At 38.1% G+C, this 16880-nt stretch overlaps 1 protein-coding gene across 5 annotated transcripts in view; it reads right to left on the bottom strand.

Moving 5' to 3' along the window:
- Positions 1-16880, bottom strand: part of ADAM23 (ADAM metallopeptidase domain 23) — an 82897-nt gene that overhangs the window by 52838 nt on the left and 13179 nt on the right. For all 5 annotated transcript variants that reach the window (XM_074829369.1, XM_074829367.1, XM_074829368.1 and 2 more), the window contains exon 4: positions 3557-3620. In XM_074829369.1, the coding sequence (XP_074685470.1) occupies positions 3557-3620 (64 nt within the window). The remainder of the gene's footprint in view (positions 1-3556; positions 3621-16880) is intronic.

The following is a 16880-nucleotide window of genomic DNA, read 5'->3' as shown; positions in this document are numbered from 1 at the left end:
TTTAGCAACAGTAAAGTGTACAGTTGCATTTTAACTGTACATTATCAAATGGGTACTAAAAGTTAACTCTTGATTTTAATTGCATAAAATTCCAAATAGATGCAAAATCCAAATTATTCAAAAAAAGGCAGGATTGTTGTGTTTCTCTAAGCAAGTCAGCAATTATGTTTTATACAAGGTCCTGCCTTTTATTTAAAAAACAGTAACATTTAAATTACCTACAAGTGTGTTTAAATGTTAGAGACTCTCAAAAAAAAAAAATTAGGCAAACTACAGCCAAAACTGTGATCTAAAACGTCAGTTCTCACAGGCCCCAATGATATGGAGTAAGGGAGACTCTGCTGAATGTTGCAAGGTTTGAACTGTCAACTGATGCAGGAATTAGGCTGAATAGAATTAGTGCAAAATGTGCTACGAAATGGTCATGCAATGAAGCTCTGTGTATAGTCTTCCACTTCTCCACAAGAATGTAAGGGAAGTTGCAATATGTGTGTATATAGGGGGAGGAACAGGACAAAGCAGGAGACCAAAATACTACAGAGAAGAATTGGTACATATTAAATCTTAAAGTTCTGATCCAGAAAAGCCTTCCTCAGATGCCAACTAACCTCTAGTGAATGCTACATGCTTTCCTCTGAATTAAAAGTGCAGGTTCTCTGTACCTGCCTGGTTTTCATCACAGAATGAGTTAAATTGAGCTCTCCTCTCCTGAAACAACTAAGCTCTTGTCTAAGCTCTCCTTAAAGTGGGCAGAGAACTTCAAGCATGCTCAGAACACATCTGAGTGACAAGATGGATACTCACAAAATAAAGAGTTAAGAGCAGCTTTCCTTTCAAAACATTGACCATTACATGCCAATGCCCCTCTCTGGCTAATAACTACAGCGCTAAACCCAGGTTTCCCAACTGCTGACCAATTTCCCAGGTCACCTTGAGGAGAGTCAACTCACATCTCCCCACCTTCTAAAAGTGTGCTCTATTGCCAAAGCTACTGGCTACTTTGTGTCAAAGCACCCTACATGAATCAAACTAAAGCAGACTCACTTTGTCGAAAACGCAAAGATTTATAAAGTCAGAAAGAGCAAACATGATTCTGTACCCCAGAGGCTAGGAAGCTTCTAGAAGGGGGTCTTAATGGCAGACTTGGACAGCAGAATTACTAATCCCCAAAATTCCAAAAATCACTGAGGAATAAATTGATTAGACTGTTAGAGGCTTACAGAACTACTTATCATGACTGAGGGTAAAATAAACTGGCTTCATAGGAATGTTTCAACTGAGTAAACAAGAAGTGTATTTTTATTTTCTCTGAACAGAAACAAAGCATCAAGAGCAACATTAACAGACTGTTCAAGCCATGAATGTTTAGAAAGAAACCAAGAAATATGAAGCATTAAAACATCTAAAGCATTACTTTGTCTTTTCTAAAGAAAAAGGACTAGTAAAATTAGACGCTCTTAAATGCCAGAAATTCTGCTGCTATGTGTCAGTAAAGCTAACATAAGGAAAAGTGAATTATACTAATTTACCTCATTTAAGTAGTTGGTCTTTAATATCTATCAACAATAACCCCAGTTAAACTAAAGATAAAGAGTATTAGCAAAAAGTTTTATTAAAAACCCTTAAGTGTGGTTGTCTCTCTCACACATTGTTTGGAAAAAGTACCATTCATCATCAAAATATTCTTAATTCTGGTGTCATGTGTCATCTGAATTTCAGCAAGCATATTGGACCCATTCTTTCTGCAATTATAACAACTCAAGGAAGTACCAAAAATGTAAATGCTTTTTGTTTAAGTATGTACAGCATTATTTCCATTTTGCATCTTATTTAATGAGTTATTCAGATTCTGAATGAAATTCCTAAGACTACTGTGCATAATTAAATCAAAGTACTACACAGAAAGCAATCACTACATTTACCTTTCCATCAGTGAGAATGCATAAGCCATGCTTTTTAACAAGTAAATCATAATTATCTTTCTCACACAAGTAGTTTTTCAAGAAGTTTTTAGAAGACAATCATCTGTATATAGAAATTGGTGTTTGTTCTTCAGTATTTTTCACTCTTGTAATAAACTACCCCTTTCTAGAAAATACAATACTTTTCATCAAGATCTCCCTTCTTTACATCCACATCAGGAAACCAAACAATCTTTTACTTACTGCGATCTAAAAAGTATTATAAAATACTGCAAAAGACCACTATATAGTCCTTATTTGCTTTCCTACACAAATTGTGTGTATATCTTCTGAACTTATAATGAAGCCTTTTACAGATTAATGTGACCTCAGGAGCTCTATTATTTCTTCTAAATAAATCAATTCAGAAAACATCCCCTAGGAAGTCTGGATCAAGTTACTGCAGCATGCAAAGGTAGCCCATTTGCTGAGTCTAAAGTTCTGATATAATTTTCCAGTCAGATTCATGATTCAGCAACCGCAGTGCTCAATGCTAGCGCTGCAGCTGACAATTGCATGAACTTGTCCACATGCCAGAGGGAACTCTTTTCTTGCATCATTTAGCATTTTTGCCTATTCTGCAGAGTACTGAGTCTTAATGAAACAACTTCCTTAGTATGTTGCATGAAACTATTTTTCTTCTTCAGTATATTGCAATAATTATGTTGCAGTGCAATTGTTTAATTTTGCCCTAATCTGTGATACATTGTTTTATTTGAAATTTTCTATAACAAGGGCAAAATAATAAACTAGACATCTAAGACTTGGACAAAGAGCAGTCCCAGCTTGCTCAAGGTATAAACTTGAATGCTTACTGTCTTCCACTCTTATTTAGAGACATATTTCACGTGTAATAAGCTCATAACGAATATTCCAGCATTCATACCAAATATGAAAAAAGTCATTCCCTGAAAATGTAGTTTATAACCTTTCTAGGAAGCTACCAGTCCTCATTTTGTTACTACAACAAACAAAAAGACTGATTTGGTTCCCTTAGTCAGGGTTCAACTGTCTTCCATAACTCTAATCTCTTTGTCTTTGGATCAATAGCCTACGGCACCAAATTCAATTTGGGAGCTAGTTTGACAATTTTAATTAACTGGATGTCATGCAATATGCTGGTTTTGTAATAACCTCTGGAGTTAAGTCTTTCATTTTCTGTTTCACAACTTACCATTCTTGCAAAGAAAAGTCACTGCAAGTTTTCTTGGTTTGTCTGAATGTCTTACACTACCATTATCCCTCCCCTTTGCACTAAGCACATATGAATAATTAATGAAGACTGTGCTGATGGTGGCTTCAACCCCTCCACCTCCTACATTTTACAAGATGTAATTGTTCTGGCAGTATCTGGATCATCCTCACTACTACCACCTTCCACTGCGTACCCCTCAACCCGACACACAGCTTTCTTTTTTTGTACAATTTGTCTTGTATTACTGAGGTATCTTTACAAGATGAGATCACAGTTACCTTGCATGTGTGGAAAAAGGCTTCTGGTGTTTCTAAGTCTTGCAAAACTTCATTTTTTTTAACATTTTATTGGCATTGTTCCCTCAGAAGGACCATTCTGACACATTTTAAGACCACAATACCTTAGAAAACTTTGGTTTTCCATCTTCATAGTGAATCTCCACATAATTGGAAGATAACAAGTCACTGTCAAAGAAAGGAAAAATCAAGATGAGAGAAATCTGAATAATCTTTCTATTGCTATGGGTAGGTTTGGGGTTTTTTGTTAGAATTTTCAAACCATTTTTTCTTTCCTTGTAAATTAGTTTAAAAAAATCAAGCACCTTATGTCCAGTGAATTGTTTGCTAGTACACTAGAAGTCAAGACTGTGTTACAGAAGGGAGAATTTAATTCTTTAATCTAATCCCCTGTATTTTAGCTTTACAATTAGATCATCAGTTTTTTAAATATGCAAAAAAAATCCCATGGCTTTAGAACTTTGTTTACTGCCAGTTAACTAGTACTGACAAAATGTATATTTAGTTCATTGTTGTTTTCAAATAAGTTTTATATTTTAAAAGTTAAACAGAGTATATGTAAGGCTGAACAAATACATACATGATTGTTCTGAAGACAAGAGTATATACTTTACCTGTACCTCACCTTCACAACTGCAAATACTCAATTTCTGCCAAAACCCATGATGTTCTTAAAAAAAAAAAAAAAAACTAACAAAAAAACCTCCATAATACCCCTTTTCTTCCTTTCACTTTGCCTTCTCAGATTCTTTCCTCACTCTTATTTTTTTCCTAACTCTGGCGAGACAAATATCTGAAGTATAAAAATTTCTTGTTTTTTTAAATAAGATTAGCTAGCCTGTTCATATCCTGGGATAACTTCAATGCCCCATTCACCTCTCACCCCATTATAATCAGGGTTGCAGCACAACGGCCTAGGGAGAGCAAAGCAGTTAAATATGTTAACTGGCCCCATCACATATGCAAGATAAGGATTTTACTTAATGTGATCCAGAATTCTCAGCATTTTTCAAGCCTCTAAGAGCCTGTACCCTCCCAAATAACAAAATCATTAAAGGGCCCGATAGTGGTACATATATCAAAACAAAAATATTATTGCCATGAATAAAAATCATCATAATTATGGAAGCTTGGTCTGACAAAATAGCTCTGATGGGAATTCATGGCTAACAATAACTTATGATAATGGGTATCTCAAACTCAGATTATGCTATTAGCAATCCTGATAACACTTCAACTCTGGGACTACTGGCTCATAAAATCAATTCTTCATGCCGCATTTATCAGGCACTACACTTATCAGAGAAGATCCTGAAGAAGTCAGTTACCAGCGGTTCTCTTACAAGTCTTTTTTCATGGAACTGAGAGACCACATTATGGGCACTCTGTGCCTGCAAAACCAACACTAATAGCCATGAATAATTACTGAAGTCTCATTGTTTGTCTTAACCTTCATTTTGACAACAATATTTAATAGATATATTTTAAGAGTGCAGATTTAAAAATAAATTCAGTTGCATAAAATCGTTTTAACTTTCTCTATTTCTATCATAATAAGCTATAAATTTTCTGCAAGAGAATACAAATGCTTTATAAATAGTGTAAGCACTTGACTACACCACTCTACAATTTGTCTACAACATTCACTTCTCCAGTACGGCAAGGTTTGAAGCTTCTGACGAGGTTTATGTATACAAAGCAATTAAACTTTATAGTGTTGACAATGTCCTTTTCTTCTTTCCATTTTTCATACTTATTATGAAACAGAAGGACTGCTACCCTTAGTACTTACTGGGATGCTAGAGGTAACTGACACAAGTAGGAAATGGAACATTCTGATTAGATATAACTTTAAAAAAATCACTGAGGGTGGTTAAACGCTTGGACTATGCTCAACTTGAAAGGGCCTTGGCCAGATTCAGATTTTTACAGATATATCTGCTTGAATTCACAGACACCATTTGGTTTCCTCAAACCAATTCCAGGTTCAGCATTTATCTACCCATTTCCAAATCACGCTCACACTCTCACACCCCATTTTTTCCCCTCTTCTAGTAACCTCACATGACTCATCTCAGAACTGCTTTCAGTACTATCTAATGCTTTTGGCATCTTGTAAGACATGCAAGTCTTACAATAGGTGATTGCCCACTGTCTACTGACTCACAACTAACTGTAGTTTAATTACAGCATTTGTCTCTTAGATTTATTCCATTTCATGGGACATAAGAGCTGCTCAAAAATGTCTTTAGTCTACCCTTTGAAGGATCTTTCCAGAGTTCAGTGCTCTTTCCTTGGATTTTGGTTGAACTTCTGTTGTAACCTAGTTGCTTCCTCCATCTGTCAACCTTTTCCATTCGTTAGCTTCTCATTACTTCCAACTGCAAAGGGATTCCTGATTCAGGTATTAAATACAGTGCTATCTAACATGACATGCTTATGATGGAATACTCCTACATATATGTTACAAGCATAAAGCAAGGATGCATCAGACAGCAGCTTTTCCAGTAGACTCTACGCTTCTCTCATCGCTGACCTTCCAATGCTACTGTCCTGGGGGATCTGCTGGATACAAGGCACATCGATGAAATTCTCCATCTGAACAAATTCCCTCCAAAGAAAATTGAGGCCTGCTATTCACAATACACTTCCCAAATGCCATGCTGTAAATAAAATGCACTTTTAATTTGTGTTACATTTGTCAAAAGGGTGGTTCACAGTATCTACCACCTAGAAGTTGAAGTAGAAAATCTATTATAAGGCTACTGTCTTTCACAAACCTGTTCTCATACTACACTGTAACAGGGTATTTAACACTAGTTTCTGATGATTACTGCATTCTTAAGCTTGTCACACATAACTACCAATCTACAGCAAGGGCATTTTTTTCTTAACATTTCCCACAGGGCAGCAAGAATTTTGAACTTTCCACTGAAAAAAAACCAGTCAGCTTCTCCTTAAACTGTATGCCTTTACTTTCATAGGTACCTGATTTTTGCTGGGTACCTTGTATCTGTCTACACTAGCAAACATCCTAAAGAACACTTTACTTCAAATCATCCAGAAATCCCTCAATGTATACTGCTAATCTGAGAAAACCATTATCTTATTTAGGGGAAGGGGGGGGGGGGGGAGTAATGGAAGGGGGACAGTATGGTTGCAGACATTTTCCAACATGGCTCTGCTGGTACACACAATCAGCTGCTTCTGTAATAAAGCTAATCTCAGTCCTGTTCTCTATATTCATAGCAAAATCAGTACAAACACATGCACAACTGTGCTTATAAATGGTTAGTATTGAAATGTGATATTTCAGAGAATAGTCTAGGATTGAAAAATTCAGCAAAAATGTTCCACTACTGCTGCAAAAAAAAAAAAGACAGAATTTGGGTAAGGGAGTTTGTTCTATATTTTGCTAAAGCTCCAGGAATAACAGCAGCTGTAAAAATAAGTGTAGAACTGCTACTGCAAATTTTCCCTACCAAAAATTTTACCTGTTCTTAATGGTGACAAAATTGACAAGACAGGAGAAATTATTTAAGAAAAAAAAAAACTTAACCAAAATAACTTTCAAACATTTTTTCCAACATGAAAGATAGATACACAGAAGAACACTGAAATTTCACCAGTAGGTGTGATGGGATCCCTTATGCAAGTGGCATCAAAAAGAAAGGCCTGGAATACACTGATTAAGAGCTCATGTAGAAGTGTAAGTGCCTGAGGAATGTGAGATACAGAACTCATGCATAAAGTAGCGGTCTCCATATCACAAAACTCTTCTGCCTTTGTTATCATTTACAGAATGCCTAAATTTACCTCTAAAACACAGTCCTGAATTTTAGAAAATACATTTGTGCCTCATCTACACTGGACTATGTTTTGTCACCTTTCAATTGATCCATTTACATTTTGATTGAGCAGAAATGCATCCAGTACAGCAAATTTTTCAGTATTATGAGCATCAGAAACGGTGCAAGCTTTAACTGAAACAACTGTGTAAGTCATGATCACATCTGACAATAGCATACTTAGACTAGTGACACATTAGTATGATGCCTTAGAATGAACACATCAAATTGCAACATGCTGAATGAACTCATGAAAAAAATATTTTAGTCTGCTGTGTCTTTTTCTATAGTTCCTCCCACTCTGGTTTGTTTGCCTTAAGTAATTGATTTTATTAAGCTGTCCTGCATCACCAGCTCGTCTATCTGAGTTACACTGAGAGATGCAAAATAAGCAGCAAAGGGATATGCCGTTGCTGCCTTTGAAAACACAGGCCAGCTGTTAAAGCAAGCAGCAGATGCTTTCTGAAGAACTCACATCCACTTCCCTGGCACATACTTCACTCCTGCTGTTTTCATTAGCAGGAGAGCTGCAGTGTGAAAAGTGGCTTACCTCAGCTTGCATCTAACTATCCTGATGAAAAGAATTGATTTGGGTAGGTAAAGGCTATGAAATGACTAAAAGGTATCTCATACACAAGTAAGCAAGTTAGCTCCCAGGAACACAGTACGCAGCCTGTGGAAAATTGAACTACAACTGAATTACCTTTCTTGCATGCTTCTTAAACTATCTTTATACCAACCTACTACCAAGCAATTGGGTTTTTTTAAGTATTCTGAAATGATTCAAGCTCAGTACCAGTGTGAGCAACCTAGTTTAATTTCTTAACAGAACACCCATTGGGTTTTGTCCATTTGACAGATATAGTTTAGTAGTACATAAAGATGTGAAAAACAAATTAAGACCTCGCTATGGCATTTTGTTAGATCATCAAGACACTGTCACATAACGGAACGGCCATCTATAGCCTTGTTTCTATTACCAGTTTCAATTATGTTCACAAGCATTGCTGAATCAACTGTTCTTACAGAAATTTATTATGAAGTTTCTGGTATGTATTTACAGTAGTCTTTACTTGGCTGTTGTCTTTGAAGCTGCTCTGACAACAGTGTCTCCAAGGAATAAATATACTGCAAATATTCATTGTTATTTTTTAAAACACAGCAACATTTCACTACTTTTTCTTGTATTATCTTGAAGGAGCTTAAAAACCAATACATGATACTGTGGATCAAGCATCTGTATTTACAAGCAATTAAAAAACAACTGATAATGCAGGTGTATAGGTTAACTTTTTTGTAACTATGGAATCAAAGAAAGTCCTAACTTCTGCTATTGATATCATAATGATTTTGTAACAGTAAACAGTACATTCTTGCTTTTGTTGTTTGTTTTTGTTTGGCTGGTCTTTCAGGTAGAGAAAACGATGACCTGACAACAAATTTATTAAACTGAAATTACCTAGGTGGTATTTTAGGTATTTTTAAGGAGGTCCTCAAATGGGGAAATATCTTCAAAAAAGACTGACAGGAAAGCATGTTCTGAAATCATATAGAATGGCACAGAAAGTGCTCCAGATTTTCTGGCTCAGTCTGCCTCCCTCAGTGCAAGAGGCCCTGAGTCAGTTCAAGGGCCTTTGATCCTTCCTCTAGTTATGTCCTGAAGCCCTCCATCTGAGAATGGAGCATGCTCTATTTTAATGGCTACTTCAGCAAGCATTTTGAAAGTAGGAGCTTGAAGAGTTCTTCAGAATATTAAGAACAGTATGTTGCTCAGTTTCCACTATGTCTTCCTTAACCATAGCACTGAAGATGATACCACTTTAAAAAGTGCTGTGTAAAATGATACGAAGAAATGAACAGCTAGACAATATTACAGAAGATGTAACTACTGTGTCATGGAAAGTACCTCAATGTAATTTACTATGACAGAACATTCCTAGAAGAGCAATTGACAAAATAAAACATTTTATTTAAACAACTGTTCAAGTTCATTCAATACTGTATTTTAATTGATCCCTTTCTTCCATCACCAGCTTGGAAAACAGGTAATTTTGAATTATCAGTAAGAATTTCATTAACCTGTAGTGTAAGGTTGAGGGCTGCCGTCTGTCTCTGTTTTGTCAATGGTAACCATATTTGTCAAAGCTTCCTTCATTTAAAGCAAGGTTTTTCACGCACAAAAGACACTTGGGTTTCTTCTCCTCTTAAAGTATTTACTGAATGCTCCACACGTTCTGATACTTTGTGCCTAATGATAACACCTATTTAAACCAACTCTTACTATGAAAGAAAAATCCAACCAGATGTGGGCATGGTTTTTAAAATTATTTTACTTCTAATGATAAAACTAGCAAAATAAGTTTATTTATACTTATAAAGAGCTGACTTCACCACCTTCAGATTAGATTAACAACTATAACAGAATCATAGACCCATTTTGGTACTCTAGAAAACTACAGGTGGTTCCCTTAATCATAGAACCGGGTTGGAAGGGACAGAATCATCAGGGTTGGAAAAGACCTTGAAGATCATCCAGTCCAACCATTAACCTAACACTGACGATTCTCAACTACACCATATCCGTCAGTGCTGTGTCAACCCGATTCTTAAACATCTCCAGGGATGGGGACTCCACCACTGCCCTGGGCAGCCCATTCTAACGCCTAACAACCCGTTCTGTAAAGAAATGCTTCCTAATATCCAGTCTAAACCTTCCCTGGTGCAACTTGAACCCATTCCCTCTTGTCCTATTGCTTGTCACCAGGAGAATGCTGTGGGAAATGGTGTCAAAAGCCTTACTAAAGTCAAGGTAGACAACATCCACAGCCTTTCCCTCATCCAATAATCAGGTTGTCCTGTCATAGGAGGAGATCAGGTTTGTCAAGCAGGACCTGCCTTTCATAACCCCATGCTGACTGGGCCTGATCACCTGGTTGTCCTGCATGTGTTGTGTGATGGTACTCAGGATGAGCTGCTCCATCAGCTTCCCGGGCACCGAAGTCAAGCTGACAGGCCTGTAATTTCCCGGATCATCCTTCCGACCCTTCTTATATATGGGCGTCACATTGGCCAATTTCCAATCTGTTGGGACCTCCCCGGTCAGCCAGGACTGCTGGTAAATGATGGAAAGCAGCTTGGCGAGCACCCCAGCCAGCTCCTTCAGCACCCTTGGGTGTATCCCATCCGGTCCCATAGACTTGATGCAGTCTACATGATGCAGTAGGTCACTGACTATCTCCTCCTGGAATGCAGGAGGGTTGTTCTCCCAGTCTCTGTCTTCTGGCTGAGGAGGCTGGATTCCCTCAGTACAGCTAGTCTTGTTATTAAAGACTGAGGCAAAGAAGGCATTAAGCACCTCAGCCTTTTCCTCATCACTTGTTACCATGTTTCCTCCCACATCTAGCAGGGGATGGAGGCTCTCCCTGGTCTTTCTTTTGCTGTTGACATACTTATAGAAACATTTCTTGTTATCCTTGATTGCTGAAGCCAGATTAATTTCTAGCTGGGCTTTAGACCTCCTGATTTCCACCCTGCATAGCTTCACAGCATCTTTGTAATCACTGTGAGTGGCTAGCCCCTTCTTCCAGAGGCCATAAACTTTCCTTTTCTCCCCGAGTTGCAGTCAAAGCTCCCTGTTTAGACAGGGTGGTCTTCTCCGGCACCGGCTTCTCTTACAGCACCTGGGGACAGCCTGCTCCTATGCCACTAAGACTTTCTTCTTAAAGAGTGTCCAGCCTTCCTGTACCCCTATACCCTTCAGGACCATCTCGCAAGGGATTCTGTCAAGCAGGTGCCTAAACAAGACCAAGTCAGCCCTTTGGAAGTCCAGGATATCAGTTCTGCTGCCCCCTCTCCTGGCCTCTCTAAGAATAGAGAACTCTATTATTTCATGATTGCTGTGCCCAAGTCAGCCTCCAACCACCTCATCATCCACCAGTCCTTCTCTGTTCACAAAGAGGAGGTCCAGCAGGGCACCTTCTCTGGTTGGTTCACTCACAAGCTGTGTCAGGAAGTTATCTGCCACACATTCCAGGAATCTCCAGGACTGGTCCCACTCTGCTGTGAGGTATTTCCAGCAGATGTCTGGGAATTTAAAGTCTCCCACAAGAACAAGGGCAAGCGATCGTGAGATTTCTCCTAAGCGCCTACAGAGTATTTCATCCACCTCTCTGTCCTGGTTGGGTGGCCCATAGGAGACCCCTACTACATCATCTGCCCTGTTGGCCTTCCCCCTGATTCTAACACAAAGGACCTTAAAGATCATCTAGTTCCAACCCCCCTGCCATGGGCAGGGACACCTCCCACTAGACCAGGTTGCTCAAAGCTCCGTCCAACCTGGCCTTGGACACTTCCAGGGAGGGGGCTGCCACAGCTTCTATGGGCAACCTCTTCCAGTGTCTCACCACCCTCAAAGGAAAGAATTTCTTCCTTATATCGAATCTAAATCTACCCTCTTTCAGTTTAAAACCATTACCCCTCGTCCTATACCTACACTTCCTGACGCAGAGTCCCTCCCCATCTTTCCTGTAGCCCCCTTTAAGTACTGGAAGGCTGCTATAGGGTCTCCCCAGATCCCTCTTCTCCAGACTGAACAATCCCAACTCTCTCAGCCTGTCCTCATAGGGGAGGTGCTCCAGCCCCCGATCATCCTTATCACTTCCTCCAGACCTGCTCGAGCAGGTCCGTGTCCTTCTTATGTTGGGTGCCTCAAAGCTGGACACAGCACTGCAGGTGGGGTCTCATGAGAGCAGAGGGGGAGAACCCCCTCCCTCAACCTGCTGGCCACATTTCTCTTGATGCAGCCCAGGATACGATTGGCAATCCATGCTTCCATGTTGAACTATTGCACAACTTTAGCTCTGTCATTGAATCAAGTTAAACTCAGTGATATAGGCTCTTAGGAGCTACTTTGATGAACTTAATCACATGTCAAGTATACACAAGCTTTATATAAGCTCCAAATGCAAAGATTTCAGTCTGACTATAACGGAATCTGAGATCCCAGTAATTCACTTCAGCATAAAGACCTCACTACTGACAAGACTGGATCCTCTCAGAAACAGACTGAAAAAATCTACTAGATTAGAAAGATAACAGTTCTTCACCATTGCCACATTTCAGTGGTTACATGTGAGCAAGGAGTAAGAACATAACCTGAGAAAGGATGCATCAAGTCAGACAACTGCTTAGTATGTTGTTTGACAGCAAATACACACATGTAGCAACTTTTCAGGGAGTCTTCTCAGCACCCAGTGATCTGTAACACCAGGATTTCATAAACCAGAATTAGTATAATTGTTTTCAATGGCCCACAGATTTCTTTTCTGTAAATTCTTCTAATCCTTTAAGTCCTGTAAATAGTTTAATATGCACAATTTACTGTGACAAGATTTTCATTTTAATTTTTTGTTGTGAGAAGCACCTTCTTTCAAACCTCCTCCTTTATTTGATATCTGTAGTTGTTACACGGGAGGAGGCAATAAACATCCTCATCCTGCCACACAGAATTTTATAGCATTGTCATATTGCCCCAGATGTGTATTTGCCTTGCCCTGAGCTTGTAGACCCTAACAATCCACCAAACCAATGGCTGCAGTCACAACTCAGTTGACATTCAAAACCCTGTTCAGAAGTGAGATCCACGCTTAATTAATCCAGAATCAGGAGTGCACAGAATAAAGTCTTTTCATTCCAGAAGCAAGTGGTTTGACAAGAGGGCTAACATACACAACATCAATGTCTGCATTTTAAAAGACAAACAGCATGTTCTCTTAGGTTTTTGGGTTCATGGTTTTTGGTTGGTTGGTTTGGGGGTGTCTTTTTTTTTTTTTTAAACAATTCTTTAAGATGCCTCTTCCCAGAGGCTCCCAAATCTCATGCAAGAACATACTGCCCAATAGCTCTTACATCACCACCAAAAAAAGTGGAATTTCAAACAAATTAGCCTATGCTGAGTTTTTTACAGTTTTGTCGAAATAAGCTCTGCTGTCAATTATTTTATTGATAGCCATTTTATGAGGCCCAACTCTACTCATGCATTGCACAGCAGGAATAGGGACATTATTTAATTACTACAGGGGAATCCAAAACTTGAGTGCTTGAAAGTCAGAGACTGCAACATTAATTTCTACAGCTACAGTTGTAAGTTCTCCCCTATAAAACATACACAGAAACAGACACACATACACACTTTATTTTATAAATATTTGCTAAAGAGAAGGAGATAAGATGAAGAAAATAAGATCAAAAAGAAGAAAAAATATTAAAAGGACTGATCTGGAAAGTTCTAGGAGGAATGAAAGAAGCAGATGACAAGGAGCTAGAAATACTGCTGAGAAATATTTGAGACACTGAGCTAAGATTGAAAGCCCTTGGTCAATGGCAGGATTGGTGCTGCCTCCTACTGTACACTCCTGGAAGAGTAAATGAGTAAAACACTAGACAATGCATTGGTGAACAAATGCACATGCATATATATATATATAGTATTATAAAATATACCTTTTTATTATAAGCTTAGCGACAGGATGGAAAGTAATACCTGAAGAGAATTGTACTAAACACTTAAAATTACAGAAACAAAATACTAAGAGAAGACAGAATAACTGAAATACTGCTTATAATTAATACTTCTAATTTAGAGCTGAACACAGTAATTGAGAAGGAAGCTGCTTCACATCATCAGGTTTTTATAATGTTTAAAATGACAAAAGAAAGCTTTTTTCACACATTAGTATGTCTTGAGAAATATAGAGAGGTTTTAGTATCTGTGTCTAAGTCTTTTTGCATACAAAATGCCCACTGAGGCAAATTATAACTTTTAATACGTTGCCTCCAGTTCTGGGAGTGGCAAATGAGGCAGTAAAGCTCTGTCATCTACAGCTGAGACATTCAAGACTGCACTTACTCACAGGAGTACCACACATTGTTGAAAAATCCTAACACTGAGTTCTTTGCATCTCATCTGTAACAAATTTTAAAAAGCAGACTAGAGTTAAACTTGCTACAGTAATATTATCACATTTAATTTACACAGCTTGTGTATCTTGTAGGACCCATTTAGTACTCTAAATGTTTAAGCTTTTATTTAAGAAAATGTTATAAATATTTCAAGTTTCCTTCTGGAAAACTGTGACTAGTCTTCCCATTCCCATTAAAAAAAGAACTTTTTTGAGAAAAAAACAAGAATCAAAGAGATTCTCAAATAATGCAGTTACAACAATGTAATCTCCTCTGGGACTACTCTCAGGTTAAATTCAGCCCTAAAGAAACATACACCACAAAGACTACACAACAATTATAAGCTTTAAACTGATGGATAAAATTGGCTGTAATATGTTGGCTGTAATGTTGCACTTCACATAACAGAGTTGTCATATTTTAATATGTCAAATATTTAAGTCATGTTACACTCAAACAGGGAGGTGGGTTCAGTTTATGCCAAAGATACCAGATTTTTTTCATATGATCTCTTCATTGAAAAGAAGGGTGGATTTCTACAGGGAAAAGAAAGAAAAGCTGAAAAACACAAGCCATTTTAGGTAATTTTTTTTTCCCTTCCCCAAAAATCCTAAATTTTGAGTGAGGTTTTCAGTAGGAAGGGAGAGAGGTTTTTGTCTTTGGTTTTTACCTTCTGTTTCTGTACAGCTGAACTACCTAATTCCCCATTCCTTGTATGTGCCTCAGCCACCACAGTCCAAGTGGGGCAAGGCTCTAGCACGGCCCCAGCACCCCAGTGCTGGAGGAGACTCCTTTACTCAGAGACTGGTGCAACTGCCAGACAATACAGTCAACTTCCCTCATCACAAAAAAAACCAGCAAGTAGACATTTTAAATTCACTGCTTTTGGTAGTACTGCTCTGTAATGTGTTCTAGTACTACACCAGAACATAAAGACAGCCAGCTTTAAACAGGATATGAGTTACCTGCAGAAACACTTGTCCTTCAACAGAACAGCAACTTAAAAGCCTTATGTTGGTGAAAGAGATCATTAAAAAGTAATTTGTTAGCACCTCAGAGACATTTGTTTATATATATAATACAAAAATTAAAAAATAAAAAATTGTTCAGATATAGTAGGATCATAGATTACTCAAATACATTGTTACAATAACTGAATTTATAGTATTGTTTGAGTACAGAAATACGCATTTACTGAAATTAATGAACACTTTTAAAGGCCTTTTATATAAATTGGGTTTTAAGACAATGCCACATGTTGCATAAGCAATTTATCGAGTTTGGACAGACAATCATAGCTGAATACAAAAAGTTTAACTTTTCAAATGGCATTAATCGATACCCCACTAGTACCCTATAATCTTTCTTTTTTGTACTAAGAGCATTAACTAAAAACATTATTCAATCCATTACAGCTTAGAAAAAGTATTACTTTTTGCATCAAATTATTTCCATAAACCACGTATCTGCAATTATTATGCATTGTCATAAATGACATCACATTGACAGCCTGAAATTGGTCATTTAAGTGTACTGAGGAGCAAGATATCTGAAACTTCAGAGTAGCCACCTTGTTAGAGAGTTCAAAACTAATCCTTTTTCCTGAGTTGTCTTGTCAGAAAAAGCTGCCAGCAATGACTTGTAGGATAACAAATTATGTGTCATCTGTTTTAACACCTGTAGGCCTTGTGCAACTGAAAATTTGATTACCCATTCAAACTCCATACAAATCTTACATTTGAATTGTCTCTGCACACTGGATTTGACTAGACATTAGTAATACCAGTATGACAACTAAAATTCATTCTAATCCAACATAGTAGCAAAAGGTAGCATTTTGCTGAACACATAAGTGTAACTGAGATCCAAGAATGGGTCTTATTCAAATCATTGTCTATGGGTATTGACAATTTATGATGTTACAAGTTTTATGACTTCTGGTTTTACAGTCTTATGTCAGGTCAAAAAGTAGGACAGGTTTTTGAAGTAATTCTATCTGGTTCTGCTCCAGAAAGTAGAGTCAAATGTTTATGAGTCAAAAAACACTTAGGAAGCTAGAAAAAGACCTCATGTATAAATAGGCAAATGGTAGGGATACCAGTAAGGCACCTGAACACCCTTCACCTTACACAGAGCCAGTAAGAAAATTCTGCCCAAGAGCAGAACTTCACACAAGGTGTGCAGCAAGTGATCTCCCTCTCTCTGTTGAAGTGAAAGACACTGTATTTCTTGATAACTGATAAAACAACCACAGTTGGAAAAAGTAAGTACTTTTACTTTCTTTATGGACCATTTATTGTTATAAACAAGCAAGGACAAACAGCAGGGCTGGACAATGGGTAAGAATGCAAGGTGTGCTGGTTTTGGCTGAGATAGAGTTAATTTTCTTCATAGTAACTAGTATGGGGCTGTGTTTTGGATTTGTGCTGAAAACAGTGTTGATAACACAGAGATGTTTTTGTTACTGCTGAGCAGTGCTTACACAGGGTCAAGGCCTCTTCTGCCTCTCACCCCACCCCACCAGCAAGCAGGCTGGGGGTGCACAAGAAGTTGGGAGGGGACACAGTCAACCCCAACTGACCCAAGGGTTATCCCAGACCGTATGGCGTCATGCTCAGCA

Source organism: Strix aluco, chromosome 6 (genome assembly GCF_031877795.1).
Source record: "Strix aluco isolate bStrAlu1 chromosome 6, bStrAlu1.hap1, whole genome shotgun sequence".
Classification (NCBI taxonomy): Eukaryota; Metazoa; Chordata; class Aves; order Strigiformes; family Strigidae; genus Strix; species Strix aluco.
This window is presented reverse-complemented; position numbering and strand designations above follow the sequence as displayed.